This window comes from Saccostrea cucullata, unplaced genomic scaffold, assembly GCF_032062105.1.
Source record: "Saccostrea cucullata isolate Sc308-1 unplaced genomic scaffold, CSIRO_AGI_Scuc_v1 ctg11192, whole genome shotgun sequence".
Classification (NCBI taxonomy): Eukaryota; Metazoa; Mollusca; class Bivalvia; order Ostreida; family Ostreidae; genus Saccostrea; species Saccostrea cuccullata.
This window is the reverse complement of record NW_026922397.1, coordinates 1-20,071: the sequence shown is the minus strand read 5'-3', so window position 1 is coordinate 20,071 and position 20,071 is coordinate 1. Positions and strand designations below refer to the sequence as shown.

The 20,071-nt window shown below is 34.4% G+C and overlaps 1 protein-coding gene across 1 annotated transcript; it reads left to right on the top strand.

Annotated features, from left to right (window-relative positions):
* Positions 1 to 123: 123 nt before the first annotated feature.
* Positions 124 to 19,571, top strand: LOC134261730 (putative carbonic anhydrase-like protein 2; the record flags this gene model as incomplete). The annotated part of the gene is made up of 15 exons (XM_062744137.1): positions 124 to 254; positions 4,441 to 4,479; positions 6,734 to 6,907; positions 7,211 to 7,356; positions 7,461 to 7,556; positions 7,984 to 8,050; positions 8,181 to 8,344; positions 8,667 to 8,873; positions 11,591 to 11,750; positions 13,009 to 13,050; positions 17,357 to 17,530; positions 17,908 to 18,053; positions 18,243 to 18,338; positions 18,726 to 18,792; positions 19,408 to 19,571. Coding segments are annotated over exons 1-15 (1,788 nt in total), but the record flags the coding sequence as incomplete, so codon positions are not given.
* Between the last annotated feature and the right edge of the window lie 500 nt (positions 19,572 to 20,071).

Here is a 20,071-nt window from a genome sequence, read left to right as displayed (position 1 = left end):
TTACCAGATTCAAAGGACATGCCATTCACATTTGAGACCCTTAGAGATTTTACCCCCTGAGGCACCTTGTAATTGCTTTGTTTCTGAGTCCTAATCAGTTTGTATTGTTGTCCCCTTCTGTGCCTCAAACCCTTTTTGGTTCAGCATTGTAAATGCAAGTTGTCAAATTTAGCCCACATTTAGTCTAAGTTTGCCCTTCAAACAAGCAATGTCTGTCGTGTTAGTGATTTTATCTCTCTACCTCACCTGTACAGGTAAGACAATTAATATTATATAAAAACAATCAAAATCTACCTAATCCTTAATATAGAAATTTAATTTTATACCCCTCCATGTTTGTAAATTTTTATTTGGATGTTCATAAAAAGCTTAACAAGTTTCCTTTTTTTTTTGGCACCTGGTGAAAAAATCTTTTGGCAATCCGTACAAGTCTCTTAAGAATGAACACTGTGTACTGACATAACCTCTGCATTTTTTTTTTTAAGATCATGATCAATATCCCGTTAATCGTACATGTTTACCCTTTATCAGTTCTTCAATATTTCACCGACTTTAAAAATCAACAATTGTTTTCCTCCTGAATTTAATTACAAAGTCACCTTGACTCCTTGGTGAAATAAAGGCTATATCCTGTTATTTGCAACGCGTTGCATTTAAGTTTTTACCACAGAAAATAATTAAAATAACATACCTGATCCTTATAAAATGAAATTCTTTCAGGTATATTTGAGGAAAATAAAGCAAATTATAAGGAAATATTTTAAAAGGCGTCTAAGAATACTTATAATTACAAGTATGAAGCAGATTTATCATATTAATTCTCTGATTCTAGAAAACGTTGCATGCAACGCTCCATAGTAAAATGATCGATTTCTCCATAGAGCGTTGCAAATAACAGGAGTATATATAGGCCGACGAATTTTATTTTCCTGTTATAGAAACTTACTATATAAGTGTACATAAAGGGGAAGTTTCCCCGGGAAGAGGGTTTTCTTGGGGGGTTAATATCAGAAAAAATGGGGCTAGGTTATTTTGGGGGGAATCAAGATAAAATGAATACATTTGACGGAATAAAGCGCTATTTTATTTCGCATGCGTTGCACGCAACGCTCCATAGTAAAATGATCGATTTCTCCATAGAGCGTTGCAAATAACAGGAGTATATATAGGCCGACGAATTTTATTTTCCTTTTATAGAAACTATATAAGTGTACATAAAGGGGAAGTTTCCCCGGGAAGAGGGTTTTCTTGGGGGGTTAATATCAGAAAAAATGGGGCTAGGTTATTTTGGGGGGAATCAAGATAAAATGAATACATTTGACGGAATAAAGCGCTATTTTATTTTGCATGCGTTGCACGCAACGCTCCATAGTAAAATGATCGATTTCTCCATAGAGCGTTGCAAATAACAGGAGTATATATAGGCCGACGAATTTTATTTTCCTTTTATAGGAACTATATAAGTGTACATAAAGGGGAAGTTTCCCCGGGAAGAGGGTTTTCTTGGGGGGTTAATATCAGAAAAAATGGGGCTAGGTTATTTTGGGGGGAATCAAGATAAAATGAATACATTTGACGGAATAAAGCGCTATTTTATTTTGCATGCGTTGCACGCAACGCTCCATAGTAAAATGATCGATTTCTCCATAGAGCGTTGCAAATAACAGGAGTATATATAGGCCGACGAATTTTATTTTCCTTTTATAGGAACTATATAAGTGTACATAAAGGGGAAGTTTCCCCGGGAAGAGGGTTTTCTTGGGGGGTTAATATCAGAAAAAATGGGGCTAGGTTATTTTTGGGGGAATCAAGATAAAATAAATACATTTGACGGAATAAAGCGCTATTTTATTTTGCATGCGTTGCACGCAACGCTCCATAGTAAAATGATCGATTTCTCCATAGAGCGTTGCAAATAACAGGAGTATATATAGAGCGACGAATTTTATTTTCCTGGTGTTGAAACAATATAAGTGTACATAAAGGGGAAGTTTCCCCGGGAAGAGGGTTTTCTTGGGGGGTTAATATCAGAAAAAATGGGGCTTGGCTTTTGGGGGGGGGGGGTCAAGATAAAAATAAAGACATTTGACGGAATAAAGCGCTATTTTATTTCGCATGCGTTGCACGCAACGCTCCATAGAAAAATGATCGATTTCTCCATAGAGCGTTGCAAATAACAGGAGTATATATAGGCCGACGAATTTTACTTTCCTGCAAGTGAAACAATATAAGTGTACATAAAGGGGAAGTTTCCCCGGGAAAAGGGTTTTCTTGGGGGGTTAATATCAGAAAAAATGGGGCTTGACTTTTTTTTTTTGGGGGGGGGGGGTCAAGATAAAAATAACTTGACATTTGACGGAATAAAGCGCTATTTTATTTTGCATGCGTTGCACGCATCGCTCCATAGTAAAATGACCGATTTCTCCATAGAGCGTTGCAAATAACAGGAGTATAAGGCGACGAATTTCATTATTATGTTATTTAAACTTCTGTTTTAAACGAACTATTTTCCTGGAAGATGGTTTTGATAGTCGAATATTGAAAAATATTGTTTTATTCAATTCACGTGTTCATTATATCAACTGAATACAAAAATATATATACACATGTATATGTATTTTTTGCAAGAAATTTGGTTAAACCGCTAAAAAGGATAATTTAAGGATATTTATTGAAATTAAATGTGATAACTATCGCAACAAATACAGTCATATATTTTTTTTGCAAATAGATGAAAGTGATGAGAAAATTTTCTATGAATGTTAACAAAATAGTCCAGGGAAATTACATGCGATAAAGAAATATTTATCAAGTATATCATATGTCCTTCATGTGGCTTTTTCTGTAGAACCAAAGAAGATTATTAATACAAAATATAAAAATCCATATCGAAATAAACTACAGCCATATTGTGTTATAAAAAGTTAAAGTGATGAAAAAATATCTATGCGTGTTTCATCATGAATATTAACAAAATGCTTAATTTTAAACAGTCGGGGGGTAATTCCTCTAGGGGTATATCAATATTAATACCATGTGTTTCACGATTTTCACTGCTAACTTTCGTTTTTGTGTGACTGTGTTTGTTTTTCTGGTTAATTTGGTGTTTTTCTGGTACCTCATTACCTTTTCTTTGCAAACGACATTTTAGGGTTTTGTTTAATTGGATTCTTGTTTGTGTGTGTTTGTTTTTAAGGATGGTTAATCATGCGGCTTATTCCGTATAAGCGTAAAGAACGATAATTTGCGTTTTCGCTGTACTTTTTCTTTCACAAGTATAATTGCATTTAAGGGTTTTCATTTCTCTTACAAGTGTGCGTTTGTTTTTAAGGAGTTATAATATCATGCGGCTTATTCCGTAAAAGCGTAAAATACGATAATATGCGACTTCCTGGTACTTTTTACTGGCTAACTACATTTCTTTGCTTTGTTTTTGTGAGCGAGTGTGTTTGTTATTAGGATAGTTTAATATCATGCGGCTTATTCCGTAAATGCGTAAAATACGATAATATGCGACTTCCTGGTACTTTTTACTGGCTAACTACATTTCTTTGCTTTGTTTTTGTGAGCGAGTGTGTTTGTTATTAGGATAGTTTAAAATCATGCGGCTTATTCCGTAAAAGCGTAAAGATCGATAATTTGCCTTTTTCTGATAATGTTGGACTACCATTCATCTTTTCAAATACAGTTGAAGTACCCCAAAACTTATAAGCAACGCGTTGCAGATAACAGGATATAGCCGAAATAAAACAGCACAGTAATTAACTAATTGCAGAGTATTATACATTGTTCTAGTTTAATTTTAAATTTCTTTAAATTATTTTCCTTCAAATTTTTTATTTTTGTATCTTGAGTATTGGAAGTAGTGCATGTTTATCTTTTTAACGCTGATCACACATAATATGACACACGTATGTGTCTCTCGCTTTTCGTACAGCCAAACGGGAAATGATTGAAGGTGAAAGCCCATCATTAGTGACATTACTTCAGAGACTAATTTAAAACTCTTTACATTTATAAAACAGTCTCTTACATGTATAACAGATGTATAAGAATGCTTATCATATTTAGTATCAATTAATGTTTTAAATTTTTATCATGCATTCTTACATGTACCTTGTACCCATTGGCAATATAAGTACATTTTTATTGAGAGATTTAAATCTTCAATGCATAAATGACTCTGCGTGCTGTTTTGTTCTGTTTTTCAATTTGCTTTTTGAAATTCAAACAACATCACTGAACTCTCAATCAAGAAAAAATCCTAATAAAGGGGAATAACTCTTAGTGGCTATCTAAGTCAATAACTAAAGTATTAGTGCTTTATATTAATTAAGAAATTGAAAGTGACGATAAATACTTGTCATTTAAAATCATAGGTGTCCCAGGTATCCTGGATTCCTGACTAATATGCTAATATTTATTTCTGTTTTGTTACAGATGCTGCCGGCACCCATTGGGGCTACTCCGGATTAAGCGGTAAGATTTCTATATGTTGTCTTCCGGAGTTAAATCATCATTGGATAATTAGCTTAAGGTGTCTAATTTGAACATTTTTTTTAGATTGAAATTGTAAGCCTAATATACTTTTAATTTGGTAACATTATAATCAGTTTTAATAGTTTAATAATCAATAACAAAGGCATGCACACTGACTTTGCGTTAGGTCAGCAATACAGAGGGAGATGTTGCATTGTAGATAAACTGCTATAGACTGCACTATTAAATTACTCTATACCCCCTTTAACATTATATTTCCATGTTTATATACCTCTTTACAGTTAGAAGAGTAAAGGTTAAGCATATGATTTATTTAGGGTCATTTAAGGACAGGGAATCGTTCTCATTGAAACGACTTGACATAATATGTCACACAGACGACTTTACTAGAATGAGGGTTCAAAATGGACTGTTTAGGAAAACATTTCTGTAAGCCGTTAAACTAGACAAATGACAGCAGAATATTAATAAACTTCATTAAGAAAACGAAGCTAGGTTTCCCATTTATTTATGTTACTAGGTTTTCTAGATTCTAAAATTTACTGCATTCTCTGCGTATTTATAATACATTTGTAAAACAGCGCATTGTCCATATACTGTGCAGAAGAAAGACCTTCAGAATTATTTCAGTGTTTGAATATTTGATTGATAATATCAATGTACCAGCAGATTCATATAAATCAAATAATCCAAAAAGGTCAATATTTGAGCTACTCAGTAAAGTTTTAGACCTAGGTTCAATATCCCTTTATGTTTTTATTCTCAGAGCTCAATCTTTTTTCTTTATTCTTTCACAGCCCTCTCACTGATATTCAGAAGCACTCAATGGCATTGCTAGTAGAATAATTTGAAATGTGCATTAATTATCAAGAAAAAAATATTCTTGTACTACAAGTAAATGGCATTTCTTCAAACACACATTCCTTATGTGAATTATAAATTTGCATTTCAGTAAATATTCTTTTGCTAAAGTCATTTGCAAGACAAGTGTTTATGTATGACTGTGTTCAAGAGAGAGAGAGAGAGAGAGAGAGAGAGATAGAAGTGATACTTGTACATGTGTATACAGTAAATTACTAAATTAAATGTATTCTTTATAAGACTTCTAGAATCATATTACATACGAATACTGGTATGCTGTATAATGAAATTCAATAGGTTGGAATTTTCAGCTTTGGTTTTAATTTTCTTAAATTTGACAGATGTTTTTGACTTTACTGCCAAAAAAAAAAGACACAAAGAAATTAATTGCTCTAAAAAGTTCAATGACATATTTGGACATTTAACCTTTCAAAACATAAAGGGTTCATTTGTTAACATAGTATTAAATAATGCTTGTTCTTCTTAATCTGCAACTAATCAGTAATTAAATCAGAATTAATCTGCATGCACCTTTGTTTTTAATTTCTGAAATGATATCAATGCATTCCAAATATGAATAAGGGCACACCTTCTATTACCATAAATGATCAACATGCTATAAAGTGAAAATTTAATATTTGCCAAGATATTAAATCGTACTGTACATGCATATTATGAATACATAGATTGAAAAATAAGAAGGTTGCAAATTTTAAAATTTCAAAACAATTTGACATTCATCGTTGACCAGTTTAAAATATGTCCGATATTGACAACCAAACCATCTATAGCCATGGCGTACCCCCTAAGTATACATTATTTATCAAAATAAGATCACGGTCAAAAAACAAGGTCACAAGGAGATGTACGTTGACTTCTATTTTAGCCAAACTAAAATTGGGGCTGAATTACATATAAATCCACCTTTTATTTACTTATGTGAATATTCAATGCATGTGCATATATTTTAAAATTTGTCAAAATTAGTAGTGAAAACTGCCTCTTTCAAAAAAAGATTGGAGGTAAATTTTATTATGGTATCATTGATTCTCATTACAAATGAGTGTAAATATATTCAATACTATATCTGTACTGAAGAATGTTGTTATCAATGTTTACAGGTAGTTCAAGTAAACAAGCTTGTTATGATATCTACATACATGTCATTGTACATGTTTATTTACATTTCTATTATATAACACTGGTAACAAAATTATATCCCAATTGATATTTGTTTAAAAAATGATACCTTAGTTGTTTTAATTATATTAAAAATGTGTAAAACACTTTACTAGCTCACGCAAAAAAAATGCATACAGTTGTAATAAAATGTAAAACATAAATTTTAATTTTGTCTTTTGTTACGATTCAGGCCCCCAGCATTGGCACAAGCTGTTTGACAATGCCTGTTCTGGACTGAGTCAGTCCCCGATCAACATTGAGAGGGAGAAGGCGATCTACGACCCCGCCCTGAATGACTTCGCTATCTGGCATGACCCCCCACAACCAGGGTCGTACTTCGACGTCACCAACAACGGACACACAAGTAATATGCATTATGTGTTACTCTGCATGTATTTAAATGTTGATCTTTGTGTGGCAAAAAGAATTAAATGTCAAAAATGGTACCTCTTTTTAAGTATTCTTAGCATAAAATAAGGTTTTATTTAAGGTTTAAATATCCATAACCAATTCCAATATCTTGTACCAAAATTAAATATTAAACTATCATAAGAAGTTGGAAATCAATTTAATCTTTATCAAACTCTAGCTGACATAATTTATTTAATGATGAAATAGTTAAATTTATCAATTCTCATCTCTCCTGTTTTTTCTTTAAATTAAATAGTCCAAGTTGACACAGTGGGTCCGTTTTATGTGACAAATGGTGGTCTCCCGGCTACCTACAACACCGTCCAGTTCCACTTCCACTGGGGCCACAAAAATGACCACGGGTCAGAGCACAAGATAGATGGACACGCCAGCCCATTGGAGGTATGAATATCTAAAGAAAGACAACTCTAGCTTACAACTATAAAATCAGGAGTTTTTGAATTAGAGTTATTCCCCTTTAATTGTGTTCTCCTCTCTGCTTGTAGCTCCACGTTGTCAGTTATAATTCTGATACGTATGACATGATCACAGAAGCCATGGTCCAGCCAGAGGGTCTCGCCGTCCTAGGAGTCATGTATGAAGTAAGGAAACACACTCTTACACCAAACTGAGAGCAAAATTTTAATCACCATTAAATTTATATAACAAGAGCTCTTATTAGAAAGACCATGATACAACTGTAATAAAATGGAACACTGGCTGCAACACTCAGCTGTAGTAAATGCTAGGATTAACAGAAAGTTAATTTGATCAAATTTTCAAAATACTTTTTTTAATAAACACATATTAATGAATGAAAATAATGGTATTTTTGCATCTCATCTTGAAGATTTTAATGTGTAAAGCAATAATGAAAAAAAGCAATAAAACATCTATACCATACAGAGAGATAGTTCAACATGTAGTAAATTAAGTGTTTCACACTATATAAATGTATTAATGAAGTAAACAAGGGGTTGATTACCTAACAGAATTCTTCATATATGTCTCTTTATTTGAAATCAACAGATCGTCGACGAGGACAATCCCGCGTTAGAACCGATCATCAACGCCATGAACACAGTCAGAGATCCAGGTAACATAAAATTCAGTCAATTAACCACGAAATTCATCAACAAGAACGTAATAAACAGCCACCTACATGGATATGTCTCACTAAGTCATTTTGCCGTTCAAAACAGGAAGTTAATTTATTGTTATTGCAGGAGCAAAGGTCAAGGCCCGTATCGATGCCCAGCCCATCAGAAACTTTCTTCCTGAGGATACGTCCCGCTATTTCCGTTACAATGGCTCCCTGACCACACCCGGATGTTTTGAGAGCGTCATCTGGACCGTGTTTGATCAGAAACGCACCATTTCCCACCGACAGGTACAAACAATTAACATTACCAGCACATTTTAAAATTAAATTTCATAGTTGAAACTTAAAATTTCTAATTAAGTCCGTACAAAGCCAAGTGAAGTTCTACATACCATAACTAACTTTAAGAACTATCTATCTAAGCCTGATGTGCTTCTCTTAAAAAATAATTTAAAATAGAAATTAATAATAGAATATGCCAAAAGAGAAATTTATTTTCACAATGCCATATTCCCTGAATAAGATTTATTTCTTAAATTTAAACCAAACATAAAACTCCCAAAATTCTTCCCATTTTTCCCCGCTGTTATTCTGTTTTTTATTAATACAGATGAGAATGTTCCGTACTCTCCTCCAACACAAGAAGAGACAGGAGAGGAGGAAGAGGAGCACTAAAGGTCGCCGTGAGCTGGCCGCTGAGGAGGTCCTGGACGAGGTGGGAATCAAAGGAAAGGTCCTGGAGGAGCTGTCACTGGAGTTACAGATGGAGAAGAGACAGAGGGAGGAGGCTAAAAAGCAGGAGGGCACCATAATAAAGGTATGTTAACAGAGAAATAGTGGTCCTCAGACAGGGAGGAGGCTAAAAACAGGAGGGCACCATTATATAGGTATGTAATAAACAGAGAAATAGTGGTCCTCAGACAGAGGGAGCAAGCTAAAAAACAGGAGGGCACCATTATAAAGGTATGTAATAGGAGGGAGGAATAGTGGTCCTCATGTAGACAGAGAGAGCAGGCTAAAGTACAGGAGGGCACCATAATAAAGGTAATAAAATAGTGGTCCTCATTATACACAAAGTAATGTAGGGAGGAATAGTGACCCTCAGTCAACCTCACACAGAGGGAGCCAGTCAAACTGCAGGAGGGGACCATTATAAAGGTACAGAAAATAGTGTCCTCATAACACATAATATTAGCTAAAAGTAGAGGTCCCCAGACTGAGGGAAAAGGCAAAACAGCATTTCAGTCGACTGCAGCATGCAATTGTTTTGGTTCAATGGCCCTTAGACTAAGTTGGGAGGGTAAACACAGTTTGTCATATTAGTCATGTATTATTAAAATGGTGAGGGAATATTATGCCTCATCATGGCTAATCTGTTACGTTATTAGAAAACATCTATGAGGTGTTCTTTAGATTGTTATGTTACATTGTGAATAGGAGAGTTTATTTATTATTTATTGTTATGAAGCACTTACAGAACAATGCCTTTCCGATCGTATGATCATTGGAACCTAATTTTGTCCTAGTATATGAAACTTGGAGGCATATGTCAGATCAAAGTATGCAAAAATAATTATATTTTACACATTAAAACCCCCAAAATGGATAAAATGTGAGAAAAACCTTGAGGCTACATTAGTAATCATACAAACCCATCCTGTGTGCCTATAGTTATTATATAAATGTAGTGTAACATTAGATTTGGCTAGAAAGCAAAACTGAGAAATTATAATGCCAATTATTAGCATCCTTCCAAATTCCGATAAAAAAGTGGACAGGCCCTACAAATACTGTCAAACTTGCTTATATCAAACATGCTTTATAATGAATTGATGCAGAAATCAAAGTGGTTTTTCATCCCCATAGACGTATACCTAAAATGAAATTTAATTCTTAAATATAACATTTTCTGTTTATTATAACAAAGAAAAATCACTTGTCCTTGACATATTATACTTAACACAAAAATAGATGTGAGCTCTGTCTTTCAACTTGCCATGAATTGATGAACAAAATACTCTATAAAATTGTTATTGATGTATTGTCAGAAATACAACTTGCATGAAGAAACACGGTTATATAAATCAAACATTTTAAAGCATGTTCATTTTGAAGCGCAATAAATAATGCTAATTAATATTTGATGAGATTGCAGATTTGTGGCATCTTTGCATGCTGTTCTCTACCAATTCAGCCTTAATTTTCAAAACACAGTTTCCTAAGAAAAATAAACTGGCCAAATTTACATCTCCTGGCGTTCAAATTGCATGCCGGGCCGTCTAATAAATTTTATGTTGTTTCTGTATGATTAAATTCCAAAAGATAGATGCAAAAGGCTTTGAATAATCTGTTAAAGTCAATCAAAATTTCTGTGATGAATGGTTTAAAAGACAATTGTTAGGAATCAATGTTTTAACCTTATATAAATATTTAACCTAATTTTTTTGGGGTATAGATTTTTTCTGTCGCATTTTTTTTTTTGTAAAGTACCAAAACAACCCTTTTAGAGAACCTATATGAATCAATACATTGTACTGGTAGGTTTTGTTTGGGATTAAAAATGGTATTGGAAGCAGCTGCAGTTTCTTCAGACTAATAAATTCTTTTTCAAAAAAGTTTGAAATAAATACTTTATGCACTAAAATTATTGTCACATTGGTCAGGTTTTCGAAACTACATACAATATAGTTGAAGGACATGTGCTTCTATAAGTTAATGCGTAAGAATATGAAGTTTTTACATTCTTTGTATACAATCTACTATTTCAATTACTGTGTCGCAATTACAAGTATATTATTGCATAATGTTTATTTACAATAGAAATTTTAAAAAGTTTCAGTTTTGTTCAGACATATTTTGGAAAGAAAAAAATCATTCAAAAACTCTGATAAACTTGATAATTGAAATGCTTCAAGTGTTAGGACAAAGTTATATGACTTTGACCTAGAAAAATGACTTTGACCAGGTCGCCTACAGAACTTGGACCATGACCTTCCTATAAAATATGAAATCCCATAAATAATGACTATTTTGCTCCAAAAATATTTCAAATTAAGATGACAGACAAAAAAAAAAACAACTCAGAAACAACCAAAGGCACTTAAAAGTGTAGCTATCCCCATCCCAAGAGTCAGCACATTCATCATGGAGTAAATTAATTATTACATTGTACTTCCACTGGCATCAAACTTCGCCACCCACTCACAAACTAAAAAAGGCAATTCGATCTGATTCCCCCTTCTACTACCTTGTGAGGATTGAGATCACACTGGACTGTGCTTTTTTTATTAAAACATTTATCTTGATGGAACACCCATGATCCCCAAATTAAGTAAAAAAATTATCATTAAATTATCTGCAATGATAAAACAACTTTAAAACATGGCAAATTCAAAGAACACTGTAATAATCATTTCTTAAACAGGGCGAATTTAAAACAGGGCAAAATTGTTAGCAAGTGGAAAGGGGCAAAAAATAACACATTGCAAAAATAACCTTGTATACATATAATAAAATTACAATTTATGTTTACAGGAATACCAAATGACACACAACATGAGTGAAGACGAAGCGGTGAAACTGGAGGACATCCCCCAGGCCTTCATACAGGAGGCTTTGTATGATAATTATCGCCCCGTACAGCCGCTGAACACCAGGACTGTGTACTCATCATTCAAGATAGAACCCAAAAAAGGTATAAATAATGGCCCTGTACAATAATTACTGCCCCGTACAGCCACTCAACACCGTGAGGACTGTCTACTCATCATATAAGATAGAGCCAAAAAAGGTATAAAATAATGGCCCTGTACAATAATTACTGCCCCGTACAGCCACTCAACACCGTGAGGACTGTGTACTCATTATTTAAGATAGAGCCAAAAAAGGTATAAAATAATGGCTGTTGTATAACAGCATAGAGGAATTATCATTTATCTTCCAGCATTGCTGGGCAAGTATTTATCAAGATGATCTGAAGCATCAAAGACCTTGAATAGCAGTGGCTTAAAACTAGTTTTCAGACAAGTCAATTTATTACATGAGTGATTAAAATGTTGTACCAGATAAGCAGAATTTTAGAAAGGAATTAAATTTTGACATTATTAGCTGGAGTGATGAGATTGATAAAATTAAATACATCTATATCCCTAAAAATAAATTGCATTATTTTTGTAAAAAGGCTCTTTAGTGATCATTTTAAAATCGCTAATTTAAATCTTGCTAAAAATAGAATATTTCCAATTTTCAAGGAAAAATCACTAAATTTATTGTGTCTCACTAAAATTTCTCAAACGACATTTATCATAAATATTTTTTATTTATTTATTTTTCCAATTGGCTGAAATCCGAGATTCAAGAAATTATAAATTTTTTTTGATTATATATAGTTACTTTCACTTGATCTTTTTGCATTTCAAGTTTTTTCTTACTGTACAATGGACTAAAATGATTATTGTGAAAAATTGATTGGATAATCATTTGTTTTTATCATCCAATCAAATCTTGCATCTTTTTCAGCATCAATTTGGCAAAAATTTAATCAGTTGACCTTTAAAATCAAATATTGACTACAAGGTTGTCTGCGAGTTATAATATTTAATTCTTGAATCACAAAATGAAACAGTCACTATTGTTTTTTTTTCCATTTTTGTCAATGAGATGATTAAAATAGCAACCCAAACTGACGTGCAATATGCAGTTTTACTACCCCATTAGCCCAGTAGAATATTGTACGTCTTTGATACATCATTATACTGAACTCCAAAATAGAATATATTGTAAATTAAGAATCAGCGAGAAGTAGTGTTACATCATTTTCTTATGTTAACAACAGAGCTGTCATCTCTGATAATGCAAATAGTCCTACAGATTACACAATTTATCAGTTAGATAAGTGAATAGAAAACTCTATTGGGAAATGCGTAATATTATTGTTTTCATTTTCATTGCAGGTCCCTCAAAAAAGATTTACTGGGGATACACTGGCAAGAAAGGTGAATGCATGTCTAGAATTTTTTTTTTATAAAGCTGTATAGACTGTTCAATCAGGCTTACTAGCAAGAAATTGCTTACAGAAATCATATTTCTCCTAAAATATCATAGTTCAATTCACAACATGCCATATCAATTATTTATATAGAGGAAAATAAAACAAACATGATTTTGTACACGTTTATTTAGAAGCAATCGTGATTGAAAGCATATTTTTTGAAAATTCTGTCTGCTACAAAAATCGTATACCTTTCGTTCTTAGGATCCAGGGCAAAGAGGGGGAATTTGAGATATCCCGAACCCGATCTAATTTATAGCTAACCCAACTCAAATAGCAGCAACAAAGTTTTCCTCATAAAATAAAGGCATCTATTCTTTAATTAATAGATGCTATTATTAAAAATTTGTCTTGTGTCTAAACCATGAACTATTGCACATCATTAAGGTGAAAAAAGTCAACCATACCAGTATAGACAAAAATTAAAACGTAATTTTTATGCCCCGCCATGAATATGGCCGGGGCATATAGTGTTTGTCATGTCCGTCTTCCGTCCTTCTGTCCTTCTGTCCTTCCGTCCTTCCGTCACACTTTGCGTTTAGCTCTGTTCAAAGCTAAGTTTCAAAGAAACTATCCAAGATATTTTCATCAAACTTCATATGCTGATAGATATTGATGAGAGCTATGGTTCGTCTAGGGATGAACACTACCAGACTTGCTTCGGATGCTGGATCTGACTGACATTTTCAAGACGAGTGACCAGGTAAAAGTTTTAGGAACAGGTCCATTCCTAAGGAACTATAAGCCCTACTTGGACCAAACTTGCATGGATGATGCATCTAGGGATGGACACTACCAGACTTGCTTCGGATGCTGGATCTGACCTACAATTTCCAGATGAGTGACCAGGTTAAAGTTTTTAGAGCAGGTCCATTCCTAAGGAACTATAAACCCTACTTGGACCAAACTTGCATGGATGATGCATCTAGGGATGGACACTACCAGACTTGCTTCAGATGCTGGATCTGACCTATATTTTCATTCCCAAGTAACTATAAGCCCTACCTGAACCAAACTTACATGGATGATGCATCTTTGGATGGACACTACCAGACTTGCTTCGGATGCTGGATCTGACCTATATTTTCATTTCCAAGTAACTATAAGCCCTACCTGAACCAAACTTGCATGGATGATGCATCTAGGGATGGACACTACCTGACTTGCTTCAGATGCTGGATCTGACCTATATTTTTATTCCCAAGTAACTATACGCCCTACCTGAACCAAACTTACATGAATGATGCATCTAGGGATGGACACTTCCAGACTTGCTTCGGATGCTGGATCTGACCTACAATTTCCAGATGAGTGACCAGGTTAAAGTTTTTAGAGCAGGTCCATTCCTAAGGAACTATAAACCCTACTTGGACCAAACTTGCATGGATGATGCATCTAGGGATGGACACTACCAGACTTGCTTCGGATGCTGGATCTGACCTATATTTTCATTCCCAAGTAACTATAAGCCCTACCTGAACCAAACTTACATGGATGATGCATCTTTGGATGGACACTACCAGACTTGCTTCGGATGCTGGATCTGACCTATATTTTCATTTCCAAGTAACTATAAGCCCTACCTGAACCAAACTTGCATGGATGATGCATCTAGGGATGGACACTACCTGACTTGCTTCGGATGCTGGATCTGACCTATATTTTTATTCCCAAGTAACTATACGCCCTACCTGAACCAAACTTACATGAATGATGCATCTAGGGATGGACACTTCCAGACTTGCTTCGAATGCTGGATCTGACCTATTTTTCATTTCCAAGTAACTATAAGCCCTACCAAAACCAAAATTGCATGGATGATGCATCTAGGGATGGACACCACCAAACTTGCTTCGGATGCTGAATCTGACCTATATTTTCATTCCTTAGTAACTATAAGCCCTACCTGAACCAAACTTATATGGATGATGCATCTTTGGATGGACACTACCAGACTTGCTTCGGATGCTGGATCTGACCTATTTTTCATTTCCAAGTAACTATAAGCCCTACCTGAACCAAACTTGCATGGATGATGCATCTAGGGATGGACACTACCAGACTTGCTTCGGATGCTGGATCTGACCTATATTTTTATTCCCAAGTAACTATAAGCCCTACCTGAACCAAACTTACATGAATGATGCATCTAGGGATGGACACCACCAAATTTGCTTCGGATGCTGAATCTGACCTATATTTTCATTCCCAAGTAACTATAAGTCCTACCTGAACCAAACTTGCATGGATGATGCATCTAGGGATGGACACTACCTGACTTGCTTCGGATGCTGGATCTGACCTATATTTTCATTCCCAAGTATCTATAAGCCCTACTTGAACCAAACTTGCATGGATGATGCATCTAGGGATGGACACTACCAGACTTGCTTTGGATGCTGGATCTGACCTATATTTTCATTCCTTAGTAACTATAAGCCCTACCTGAACCAAACTTACATGAATGATGCATTTAGGGATGGACACTACCAGACTTGCTTCGGATGCTGGATCTGACCTATATTTTCATTTCAAAGTAACTATAAGCCTTACCTGAACCAAGCTTACATGGATGATGCATTTAGGGATGGACACTACTAGACCTGCTTCGCAGTTATGATAAGGCTGTCCGAAGGCTTAAAATGTCTTAAAAATATACACTTTATTTTGGGCTAGATTTTAATTTCAATATGTTATCCTTGTTTGAAATTGCAGTCAACTCGAGATAATAGTTTAATCAGGTATTATAATACAGCATTTCTGTGATGTCAGATGACTGTGTTGATCACGTGACGGACACATTTCGATATTCTTAAATGTTGTACAAAAATCGCATCGGCACAAGTGCATAACACAATTATTGTGCAAAGTTTGTTATATAGATCAATTCATCGTGATCCATGGTACTTAAAAAGTGCTGGGGGCAGGTTTAATTTTGTCTTCTTAAGAAAATATTTTACGATAAATTAAAATTAACAACGTAAGAAGGGGTATTTTCCACTCTTTATCGCGATTTATACAAAAACGGATAAAATACATACAATCCCCCAGCAAAATTCAGTTAGAAGACATGCTTCTCTTTTAGAATCACGCAATATATCTTCCATTTATCCTTGTCTTTCACTTGTGCCAGTCCAATATAAACACGATTCATAAATTCTAACTCTGTATACGGATGTGTAAGGGGAGCGTTTCAAACATAATTTTTTGCTTATCTCGAATTAATGCATATCGGACAAGCAAAAGGAATAGAGATATTTAAATATCAAATGTTAAACATTATAACAGCACAAACAAGCTTAAAAAAACAAACCTTACTCTTGAATTAAACACAAATCCCCATAATAAATTTATATGCCGTGTAATAATTATGACACTTTCCCCGTCATGTCAGCTCAAGTATGCAGTGACTTGACGTCATATTCTATTATGACGTCATATCTAGGTAGTTCAAAGAAGTAACTACAGTTTGAACAGTTTGATATTTTACGGGCAGCCTTATCCTAGCTGCGTTCGGATGCTGGATCTGACCTATATTTTCATTCCTTAGTAACTATAAGTCCTACCTGAACCAAACTTGCATGGATGATGCATCTAGGGATGGACACTACCTGACTTGCTTCAGATACTGGATCTGACCTATATTTTCATTCCTTAGTAACTATAAGTCCTACCTGATCCAAACTTGCATGGATGATGCATCTAGGGATGGACACTACCTGACTTGCTTCGGATGCTGGATCTGACCTATATTTTTATTCCCAAGTAACTATAAGCCCTACCTGAACCAAACTTACATGAATGATGCATCTAGGGATGGACACTACCAGACTTGCTTCGGATGCTGGATCTGACCTATATTTTCATTCCCAAGTAACTATAAGCCCTACCTGAACCAAACTTACATGAATGATGCATCTAGGGATGGACACTACCAGACTTGCTTCGAATGCTGGATCTGACCTATATTTTCATTCCCAAGTAACTATAAGCCCTACCTGAACCAAACTTTCATGGATGATGCATCTAGGGATGGACACTACCAGACTTGCTTCGGATGCTGGATCTGACCTATATTTTCCAAACAAGCAATTCAGCAGCATCACTATTCTGGATATTCTGATCAAATTTTATACACATACAAATTTTCATGTTGCTTTACTGATATATCATCGGCGGGGCATTCATGTCCTATGGACATATTTCTAGTTAAAAATACATTGTATATATTTTCCATTATTTTTTAACAGGTCCCTCCAACTGGCACACTTTGTTTGATAACTCCTGTCTGGGATCCCACCAGTCCCCTATAAATATTGAGAGGGAGAAGACCATCTTCAACCCCGACATCAATAACTTCATCTTCTGGTATGACCCACCTGCCCCCGGAGCCGAGTTCTACGTCCTTAATAACGGACATACAGGTTTGTTACACTGACTCGGGATTATTTGGAAAGAACTTAGTCATGTTACTGCGAAGGCTCAGATTCCTTTTTTCTACCTTCTTCTTTAAAGATGCATGTTAATTATATGATAAGAATTTTTTCTAAAGTCCTCCAAGCGTGTCTTCATCTTTGTCATGATGTGAGAATTTTACATATGTGTTCTTTTATAGTGGGACCAAATTTGCCTGATTCAATCAACCCAATTAAGCAGTTTTACAGTTTATGATTCAAAACTCACATCTCTTATTAGCACATTCCAAATGTGGTCTCAAAAAAACTTAGGAATTCCATTGATTAATCTTTATCCCCATAGATATTATGCAGATGATAAGTATCTGATAATGCTTTCTTTACAGTACAAGTCAACACTATTGGGCCATACTATGTAGCTAACGGTGGATTGTCCTCAGTGTACAGCACTGCCCAGTTCCACTTCCACTGGGGATCAGAGGACAGCTTTGGATCAGAACATCAGATAGATGGACGGTCCTTCCCACTTGAAGTGAGTGAGATGACTTTAACTTATAATTTCATAAAAGATAGATAACTCCTACAAACAACAGAAAAATTCTTATTTTGCAAAAATCCTAAGCTATTCAGACTTAATATTATATGTTTGATTCTTTTTCTCTTGAAATGAGCTAATATTAGGTCAATTAAATTAAACTGATTAATTAATTGACCTTTACAGCTACACATAGTTAACTATGACTCAGTGACCTATTCCTCCATTGGTCAAGCCATGACAGAAGCAGGTGGTCTTGCTGTCCTTGGAGTACTCTTCAGGGTAAGTTACACTCTTCATCTTGGCCTTGTAACTATTCAAACTTCATTATCTCAAACTTAAATGGGACCAAGATGATTTGAAATACATGTAACAAGGACATAAAAAAGGGGGTGGGGGCAACCAATTCACTATGAAGCATACTCCAGGTTTCAAGAGAAAGATGTTTTGCATTCAGCTATAGATATTATTTTATTATTCTTTAATATATAAAATCAGATATCAGTTAGTTGATTGTTATATTTACTCTAGAACCAGAGATTTTAATATATTAATTGTTTGCCTCTATTTTCTGTAAAATGGCTTCCAGTGGTTCAAGTCATAACTGTCAGCTGTTTCACAATATTGGAGGAAATATTTTATAATTAATATCTTTTTATTTTTACATAGATAGGAGAGAAAGATAACGAAGCCTTAGAACCAATCATACAAGCAATGAAAGTGGTCCGAGACCCAGGTAAAAATGAATATTCAATATGTGACTATGTCACATACTAAATGCATGCAGTCTTTGGACATTAAAATTACCATGGTACTTTTTTTTCAAAAAAAGGCATGCACTTTTCCATACAAAAAAATATCTAAACAAAAACTTATTTGACTTGAAGCCAGTTCAACTTGTATCTTAAATAAAAGAGCCTGAAGTAAAGAATACAGTGAAAGATTTGGATGCTATATTATAGTTAGTTTGTCAGCTTTTTACCCATGCAGATAATGCAGCAAATCAACATCATCTGAAATACATTTCATTGAAATCAGGAAAATAGTGGACAAACTGTAATCAGAAAAAAAATCAAAGGTCATGCAATGTCAAAGAAATTAAAATGCTGTATACTGTAGATCACTATATTTTCGCGACACTTTATTTTCGCGAGATAGTCATTGACTCTTTATAAGCGAGACAAAATTTTCATGAATTGTGGTCGTCACTCTATATAATCTTAATGAATTCTATTATACATGAGAATTAAATTTTTTGCGAGCATACCGTCTCGCGTAATTACGCGAAAATAAAGTTCTCGCAAATAAAAAGTGATTTACAGTAGCTAACTCTGCATATTTTGTTTCTCAGAGGACCATGCAAAGGTCAAGGTTGAAGCTCAGGCGATTAAGAACTTCCTTCCCGAGGACACCTCTAAGTTCTATAGGTACAATGGGTCCCTGACCACCCCCGGATGCTTCGAGAGTGTCATCTGGACCGTATTTGAGGACAAACTCACCCTCTCAGCTAGACAGGTATATTATTATTTAGGCTAGAATAATTTCTACCTTTTTGTTTTTGTATTTATTTTGTTTCAAAGTGCAAATGTTTTGAAATACTATGTGCACAGCTGATGTTAACCATAGAATTTATAAACTTTGGAAAGCCTTAAGATGCAACTTTCCAGAAAAAAAAGTAATAACTGACCTAAGGTGAGACTTTAATTGGAGGTATTTTGGACTTTCCAAAAGAATATTTCCTTTTAAGGAAATAAATATGAAATTATTCTGAATAACTCCAATTTGTTGGTACTCAAAGACCTTTCAAGAAATGGATTATTTGACCAAGATTTTATAATTTTCAATCCTGAACCTCCTACATCTTTCAATTTAGAAAAAGTGCAAAAGCGGAGGTTTGAATTCCATATATTATAATGCAAGCCAATGACTTGTCAGAAAACAAATGTCTACAACAGAGTGTTTTTAATTTTTTATATATTAAAGAATATCAAATTCTACTTATCTGTTGAAATGAT